Source organism: Ceratosolen solmsi, unplaced genomic scaffold (assembly GCF_000503995.2).
Source record: "Ceratosolen solmsi marchali unplaced genomic scaffold, CerSol_1.0 scaffold6, whole genome shotgun sequence".
Classification (NCBI taxonomy): Eukaryota; Metazoa; Arthropoda; class Insecta; order Hymenoptera; family Agaonidae; genus Ceratosolen; species Ceratosolen solmsi.
In genome coordinates, this window is record NW_011948414.1 from 11,144,510 (window position 1) to 11,154,517 (window position 10,008).

Genomic DNA, 10,008 nt, shown 5'->3' on the forward strand with positions numbered 1-10,008 from the left:
TTACGTAAATTCTTTAATACAGAAATATAATATAATATAATGCTTTTTCAAATCAAGTATTAACATAGCAAGTTTTACTGCTTCAATCTTGTATCACATTTATATAGATGTTTTAACTTTTTTACGATTGAAAACTTATTCAAAACAAGCAAGAGTTTGCACTTATGGCTCGATAATTTTCATAATAAAATCCAAATGATGGGTAATTCGTGTAAATATGTCTGGCGTCCCTGTTGCGCAAGGTTCAATTAGGGAAGAGACGCCATAAAGTTTCCCATTTATTACTAGCGGTCCACCGCTATCTCCCTAAAAAAATGAATAATGAAGTAATAAATTATCAATGTTAGAAAGTTAAAATACATAATCGTTATTATTATTATTATTATTATTATTATTATTATTATTATTATTATTATTATTATTATTATTATTGTTAATTATGAAAAAATTCAGATTTAATCGTAATATCAAATCAATGAAATAAACATCTAATCAATATCAATTAAATTGATTTTTCTTTGAATGTTAAAGCAGATCGATTTTGAATTTTCAAATCATAATCTATATGGTATGAATTTGTTCTTCGTCGAAGCATATTACTTGTGCTTACAAACAAACACACGCACACGCACACAAATTGCTATCTGAGAATAATTTCACTCTTATTTCTCCATTAACAAAAAAAAAAAAAAAAGAAAAAGAAAAAAAAGTATAATATTCAAATAGCATATAAATTCTATTCCTTAAATTTTTGCATTATATAATACTGTACTTTTAAAATCAATTATTTTTACTGTATTTAATTTTTTTTTAATTTTAAATTAAGTTAATAGTTTGTACAACTTACAAAACAAGAACCGACTCCTTTTTTACCAAGAGTGCACACTTGATGATCATAAATTTGAAGTGGAAAGATAGGCTGACACTCGTAATTTGATAAAATCATTACTTTTTGCGAATGTAATTTATTATGATTTTCACCATTTGGATATTTTACCCATCCCCATCCAGATATTGTACCAATGGAGCCTTCCACAAAATCTTCTGTTGCGAGTTCGATTTTATTTTGATATTCGTTGAATTCAATGCTTGGATAAATCTGCATTAAGTCTTAATTATATATTTTCTTAAAATATTAATATTACATTTATACAAAGCGCAATAAATTAAAAGTTGCAAAATTAGAAAATTTTAATTTACAAGATAAAAACGATTAAGCAATTTACAATTTTTTTTTTTGATAGATTATATTTACTTGTATATATACACGCATACATATATATGCAATAGCAAATAAATATTATATAATGTGAAATAATTAATATAAATGATAATTTCATTTAGTGTATTTATTAATAATGCTAAATCGTAAAAAAATTAATAATATAAATTGTACGTATTTGTGTAATTATTTATAAATCTAAATTAGTATGAAATAAGTATTTCATCTAAATTTTAAGTACCTAACTTTTTATTAATAAATTTAAATATTTCACAATTAATTTGAATGCAGTAATCTATCATTTAATCGTAATGATTAATTAATATTTGCAAGTATACCGTAATAACAGCAATATCATGTTTAACTTTCGATCCATTATCTTCCATAATTTTCCAAACGTAATTTTCAGGAAAATCGATTTTGCGAACTGAATATTCAATTCCATGTTCGTTTAAATTACTACTCCCTGCATAAATTCTAATACTTGATTCTAATAAACCATCTACGCAATGACCTGCCGTAATAATATGTTGATTGCTAATTATGGTGCAACCACAAAAAAACTTATTATTCGTATCATATCTTAAGGAGGCCATGTACGGAAACTTTTTTATATTGGCTTTTTTACCACCAATGATCTTGACATGTTTGCTAAGCACATCTGAAAATATTTAAATGACTATTTGAAATGTATATTGGAAATTCTATATTTATATATTTATATATTTTTTTAATACATATAAAACAATAATAAATTACTATGTACATGTTTTTTAATGAAAAAAAAAAAATATATATATATATATATATATATATATATATATATAACTACATATATATGCATATAGTAATTTATTATTAAGAGTATTTGTATTTATAATTATAAAAATAAATGTTGTTGAAGTATTACAAGCCGATTTAGAATTTACAGAAAAAATCTTTATCTTCGATATATTTGTATGTAATTATTACTACAATTTTTACTATCAATATTTTACTATTCTACTATTAATATATTAAATTTTCTGTATTAATAATATTTTTCAATTAACTACATTCCTTGCATAGTTATCTTGTAACAAAATTTTATCTCCAAAAATGAAAATATATGTTAAATAAATAATTAATATATGACATTATAATTTAATATAAAAAGTATAGTGCGCAATTATTATTTTCTTAAAAACAGTTGTCAATGGGAAACACAAGATTAAACTAATTTTTATATATATTTAAAATTATTTTAATCTTTTCAATTTATAATATTTTCATAATTTATCTTTAATTTAATATTTATCTTAATAACGAAAGGCATACAGTATTTTGTTATCGCAATTATTTCTAAACTATTTTTCGATTGGATAAAAACGAATATCAAATTGAAATATATATTAATAATATGAATATAGATTAATCTTAAAAGTAAATAAAAAAAAATATTACTCTTACAAACATTCATAATAACATAATAGAAATTTTCATGTATTTTCTTACTCTTTAACGGAGCATTTTAAAAAGATTAATAAAAAAATTTTGGTAACAATGTTTTAAATATTATAATTATTTTGAAATGTAAAAGCAAAATATTATTATAATGTACTATTTTTATTGACCTAATTGATAAACATTTTATAAAAAAATTTCATTACTTACTTAATGAAATGCTGATTATACGTTGATCTGACTTTTATAATAAATTAAATTGTTTAATTTAGCTTGTATTCTGAATACGCATTAATATATATGCTTTATTATAAATATTTTTCAAAAATACATTTCTTATTTCTAAATTTTCATAATTTAATATTTTTAGTATCATTTTTTAATATTTTTGGTTCAGAACATCGAGGAAATATTAAATTATTTATATAAATTATATATTTACAATTACATAATAATAATCCCTTTAGTCATGAAGTTATAAATGATTTATTATTAATATCTTAAATTACATTATAGTTTAAAGAGTTTCGCTAATGTAGTATAAAAAATATTCTTATCGGTTATACTTTATAGTTGAAAGTAATGATATTTAAACATAACTCAATATTTCAGGTTAATATTTCTGTTTGCACTATACGCTTACATTATTATTGTCAATATTATCTTCTGTTTTAAAGCTTAACTATTTGTGAAGGCTTAGTAGATGATTTAATATCAATATAAAAAATTATTTTGAACTTTACATTATTTATAAAATAAAATACAAAATGTTATATATATATATATATATATATATATATATATATATATATACATACATACACATAATCTACTTTATATTATTTGTTTAATTGATATTATAACAATTAAATATTATTGTTTCAAGAAAACAATCACATTTAAGATTTTCCTAAATTAAATATATAAACTTTAAACAATCGAATACATTAATAATATATGTTTCAAACTATCAATACTCACCAGTGGTTAATGCTAAACACAAGTAAATTACTATTTGAATATTCATTTTGACATTAACCAATAACTGTATAGATACTGAAATTTTATTTAACACATTATATAGGCACATTTAGTTCATAATTATCACATAAGAACCATAACAAGCAACTTGTTTGTTCAACTGCCTAGCCAATCAATGTTCTACATATTAATTTTCATTTAAGCAATTCTTTGAATTATTAAGAAATAATGTCTTCTTCTTTATATTATGTCAAATATTTGTTCCTTTTTATTTAATTATGTTAAAAAATATTATGATTTATATCTTGCATAAAACTTCAAATTCATATAAATGATACGAAAATATTTTACGTTTATAGCGTAACACTGATTTTAAAATTCTTATATAAACAACATTATGAGCATTTACAGCGTAGTTTAACTCAATATTTGTGATAAATATTGAAAGTCTTCATGGCGCACCGAATCTCTGTATATTTTTATTTCGTGTAATTATCATTTTTTTTACATAAAAAGAAACATAATACTGTGATCAACAAACTGTCATCGTTATCAATAAATAGGCTAAAATTTTTAATTAATATTAATTAGACATAGATTCTTTTAAATTAGAGTAAAATTACATATAAAATATCGTCATTTATTAATAAAACTATAAATAAATAAATAAATTTAAGCTCTGAATAGAGAATTTAATTAAATACAAAATAAATATTTCATAGAACGGGCAAAGACTAATTAATTAAATTCATTGATTTAAATTTCTTAGATATGATGAATTAAATTTTGTAAGAAATATTGTATTCTAAAAGATAACATATATTATCTATTTATTAACTATTCGATTATATAATCAATATATACCATTAGAAATAAAATTTATAAGATTATAATATTTGTTTATATTTTTATAATTAAAGATATTAATGATATATGTTTAGTTATGTATAAAAAATTATGTACGATTTTATTATAATTTTCAATTTTCGTTAAATTTATATGAATCTTAATTTTTAAAAAATAATCTACATAACACTAGAATACAAATACGCATGAATATTATGATATTTCAGAGCAAAACGTTCGAATGAAAAAATACAGAAGCTAAAATTATTAAATTAAAAACATTAAAATTTCAGAAATTGAATTTAATAAAATTATTAATAGATTTTTTTGGATACTGTAAACGTTTTTCAACTTCAATTTTAATATCTTCAAAAGTAATTTTAAATCTTCAAAAGTGCGAACAATAATTAATTTAATATTAATTTAGTGTAAGAAATTGAATTTTTTCAAATTCTATCCAATGATAATGTTTAATCATTTACTTTTTTAACATATTTGATGAACAGGCTTTTCTAAAAATTGAACAACAAATTAATACTAAAATTTTAAATGTTAACATTGTATTAATAATAACATAGAATTATTAATTGATGATTTATTATATTATTTTTTTCATACTGGAAATTAATTTTTCAAACAAGAAATTAGCAGTTTTAGAAAAATTTTTTGCCAAGAAAAAATTATTACTAACCAATTAAATTTATATCTAGAATTAATTCATCATAAATAATATTATGAATATAGTTTGTATTTATCATTAAATATCATTTAAGAAAAATAATTAAAAAATATAGGAATCTATATAAAAAGAATTATTTATTCTAATACGAACTGTTTTTATTTAGAAATTCACTTTGAAGATGATATATATTTTCTGGTTTTGTAGAATTTTTAAACGTTTATTGTTACAATAAGTTGATAATATTATTTATGTTTAATTTTCCTGGATATGAAATATGAATTAATATTATGATCACAATAATTATGATTAAATATAAACATGAAAAAATAATGTAATTATATAAAATTTTAGATGAAACATAATACAAACATAATACATTATAATAAACTAATATAGTGTATCATTTGCAATATAATTAATATCTTTCAAAATTTTAATTGCAATGCCGAAAAGCGAAACTAAGTAATAGTTGAGGTATGAAGAAATTCTGACTTTTCTCTTATAAATAATTAACAATTATTTTGTACTTATAAATAAGTATTCTTATAGCGTGTGATATGTTTTTGATGTTATATATAAAAAAAAAAAAAAAAAAAAAAATTATATTTATTATATATATATATATATATATATATATATATATATCGATACAAACTATTGATAGGCTATTTCTGCCAAATAATTTACTTTTTCAGAAATTTGCGTTTTTATAGTTACTTTAAATTAATTATTTATTCCTATATAAGATAGTAAAGTTCTTGAAGATGTTGTCATGCTAGATGTGATAAAGTTTAGATAAGGAAAAACTCTTGTGTATACATCCGGTTTACCAGTGACGCATGGATGAACAATTGAAGAAATACCGACGAGTACTTCATTACTGACTAACGGTGAGCCATTATCACCCTGTAAAAAAAAATTCAATAATGAATGCAATCATTATCTAATAATGCAATAAAAAATATACTTTAATAATAAACAAGGCTTACATAACATGTGCCAACTCCTGGACCTTGTACAGCGCAGAGATTTTCGTTATATACCGGAAATGGAAGATTATTCGCACACTCAGAATTAGGAACAATTACCATTGAAGCTTTTTGTAATGTCGTAGCGGTGTAACCATCAGGATAAGATGTCATACCCCAACTAGTAATAACAGCATTAGCCCCAACCTCAACGTCTGCAGTTGGAAGATTAATTTGATTTTGATTCCCACTAAATATAATATACTGAAGCGTCTGTCGAAGGAGAGATATTATTATATAAAATATTTTTTAAATAATATCGCTTATGTTTGTGAAACGAATCATATTCATTGCATTATGCTTTCAACATTAGCTTGATTTGCATTTTGTGATTGGTTTCATTTTATTACAGTTTGCTTAAATATAATTATAATATATACCAAAAATATTAAGTCCTTATTTATTGATATTTAATTATAATACAACATTTTATTCAACTGAGACTGTATAAAGCCTTTAAATACTGAGTTATTCAGTATTGCTAAGCGAAAATTGTAGTTTCGAGGGAACATGTTAATACCCGTGAATCATTTATATCAAGTTGCTAAAATATTTACATTAAATTTTTTGTAATTCAAGAAAAATTAATTTACAATCTTCATCAAGTAATGTGTTACATATTTTTTTTTTTTGTATCTCAAAGCAACAGAAAAATCACCAATTTAACCAAGTTTAGTTATATCTTTTCTCATTTAATGTTAAATATTTATTTTTATAATACAAATATTATTTATTACTTTTTTTTTTTTTTTTTTTTTTTTTTTTTAATAGCATAGATATGTATATACCGAACAATTTAACAAAGTTCATAATTTATAATTTGATTTATTTACGTATAAAATTTTTTATATATTAAAAAAAAAATTCCATATATAAGTATTTGAGAGAATCAACAGTCATTTTTCAGTGAAAGATTATTTATAAAAATTTAGTGTAAACAATGGAAACAAATACATTTCATTTTTTTACTTAATTTTTTTACTATTACAGATTTTTATGTTATTTTATATAAAATTTGTATTTTTAACGGTAATATTAATGTGCTATAAATTTTATAGAATAAATAATAAATTGTTAAATAATTAATCTATTTTAAAATTATATTGCCAACAAAAATGGTCAATAGTTTTGAGAATTTTTTTCAAATTTTATTTATGGTAGAAGTATATTTTAATTTTTCTTTATTTTACAAGGGAACAACATTGCCATTGTCAAATAGCACTAAAATTATAAAGTTTAAAATCCAATTTATAATTGGTAATTCAGTAACATATGCGCTAAATAAGATATATTTATACAACTGAATCTATCAAATCAATTAATCGAAATGATGCGAAGACCGAACCACCAAGTGGTTCCACCACCACTACATCATCGTATTCTAGGTATAAACATCTCGAATTAGTGACGTGAATGATTATTGTACATAAGAAAATGTTGTCCATTTGCATATGGAATTATAAGTAAGAATTGATATATATTTTAAAAATTATTTTTATATTTTCTTTAATTTGTTGGCGTAAAAAATACTAACTCGTATAAAAATAAAATAGAGTAATTTGCATAATGGCTAATCTTGAAATAATATCATAAATTGATAGAAAAAATGAAGTTAATAAATGAGGATGGAGAAAATAAAAAGCATAATAAAGTAGTATATATATATATATATACATATATATATATATATATATATATATATATATATATATATATATATATCTTAGAGAAATAGATGAAGACGAGAAGTGTCATAAATTTCGAATAATATTCATCATTATGTCATTTATAAACATAATAATCACTATACATACGAAGAAAATATTAATTAAAAACAATTAATCAGTAATAATCCAATAAATATTATATATGCATTAGATAGAACTGAAAATTAAACATTGCAAAGAAACATATCAAATTAAACATATTAAAGTATTTTGATTAGCATAGAAAGCCCAATTATTAATATTAATTATTACATATTTTGTAGTCTATAAGACAGTTGCATTTTTTTTAAGAGCCTCTCTAAAGAATTCAGTGGATTATGTAAAATATATATATACATGTATTAAGCATCTCATTGCAATTATTCTTTATTTTAGCAGTAATTATTTCTTATTTATTGGAACTTCGATAAGGAAATATTAATTTAAATATACTTTTTCTTATATTTCAAAGAAATATTTATTGTCGTCTTACCGTTAGGACAGCGATATCATTGTGTGTCTTTGAATTTGGCTTTATTTTTCCAATAAATTCAGGATGTATTTTAATTTTAGTAATTGTATATGATCGCACAGAATAATCTGGTGCAGAAGTCCTCCCAATATAAATTACGATGCTCTCTGCATTTATACCATAAACGCACTGAGCTGCAGTAAGTATATGATGATGGCTAATAATTGCACCCCCACAGATATGTTTATATCTATCCAATTCCAATCTTATTGATACAGAATAAGGATAATCCCTTATGTCTGCATTTTGACCGCCTATTATTCTAGGTATTCTGGCAAAGGCAACTGATAGTTTAAATAATTAGTTACATATTATTTTTTGATTATTGAATTAAATTGTAGGTTCGTAATTTGTTTATGATTAATAAATTTAATAATATAAGCGTTGTTTACGATCTTTAAATTACGTTTTTAATCTTTTATCAATTATTTAAATTGTTTGTATTTATCCTACTCCTATCCTTTATCTTATAAAAAAAATCATTGTTTTCCTTTTATATATATATATATATATATAAATTGAATTAACTATATTGTAAACATATATTTTTTATTATTAAATATTATTTTCAAATATTACGTACAAATGTATGTACGCTATAAAGAAAAAGAAAGATTAGAAAATTTTATTAAGCAAGTAATATATTAAACATTTCTAAATGAAAAATTCATTATTAAATAAGAAAATTAATTTAAAATAGTTTATGAACTATATAATAATTTTATTAAATTTTTTACTTTTTTTCTTTTTATTAATAAATATTTTTTAATGCAAATTTTCCAAATTACCGGTCATTAAATATAAGTAACATAATATTAAATATAAATAAATATAACCATAAATAACACATTATTATTATACTTGATATTTTATCGAGTCTGATTAAAAGCTCTAAAACATAAAACCAGAGATACTTATTGAGACAAAAAAAAAAAAAAAGTCCAATAATCAATGAGATAAATTTGAAGTTATTTCCGATACAGAGTTTTAACTAAAATAGCGTAAAAACTAAAGAATGTAATAGAATCACTACCACATAAAAAATAACACAAATCGAATACATTTTATTAAGCGACATATGTAATAATATCAAATTATATTTTCGAATTCTTATTATTTTATTTATTTAAAAAGTGTGAAACTATCTTACCATTGCTTAATGCTACACACAAGTAAATTATAAATTGAAAATACATTTCAGTATGTAAAAATTTATGAGTGAAATGAAAAGATGATTCGAATTTTTATATATGTTCGTTCATTTTTAATTATCATATCATAAATAAATAGTAAATAAAGTCTTATTGACTCATATGTCTAGTCATTTATAATAGAAGATAACTTTATTAATTCATTATGATAATTTTGTATAATATTGAACAATAATTATATAAAATTTAGACTTAAAATAAAACAACAGTTTAATTAATTAAAATAAAATTGAACAATACAAACTATACTTGTAATATACACTAAAAATTTAATTAACAAGTATATGTATAAGGAATGTAATTTTTTTGTAATATATAAATATTATTATAAATTAAATTCATTTTATAAATTTCTAT

The 10,008-nt window shown here is 20.8% G+C and overlaps 2 protein-coding genes across 2 annotated transcripts; both read right to left on the reverse strand.

Moving 5' to 3' along the window:
* Positions 1–162: 162 nt before the first annotated feature.
* LOC105368428 (chymotrypsin-1-like) lies at positions 163–4,241 on the reverse strand. Its single transcript, XM_011507438.1, is given in 5 exon segments — positions 163–306; positions 848–1,099; positions 1,561–1,883; positions 3,647–3,710; positions 4,188–4,241. Coding segments are annotated over 5 exon segments (837 nt in total).
* A 1,871-nt stretch (positions 4,242–6,112) lies between these two features.
* LOC105368429 (mite allergen Der f 6-like) lies at positions 6,113–9,753 on the reverse strand. Its single transcript, XM_011507439.1, has 3 exons — positions 9,750–9,753; positions 8,402–8,724; positions 6,113–6,415 (listed from the first exon to the last, which is right to left on the reverse strand). The coding sequence occupies exons 1-3, from the start codon at positions 9,751–9,753 to the stop codon at positions 6,143–6,145; spliced, it is 600 nt and encodes a 199-aa protein (XP_011505741.1). The 3' UTR covers positions 6,113–6,142.
* Between the last annotated feature and the right edge of the window lie 255 nt (positions 9,754–10,008).

Excerpts from the sequence above, each read along its gene's own strand:
- LOC105368429 (XM_011507439.1), bottom strand. Across the intron at positions 6,416-8,401 it reads ATGATATCGCTGTCCTAACG|ACGCTTCAGTATATTATATT; the intron begins GTAAGACGACAA and ends CTCCTTCGACAG.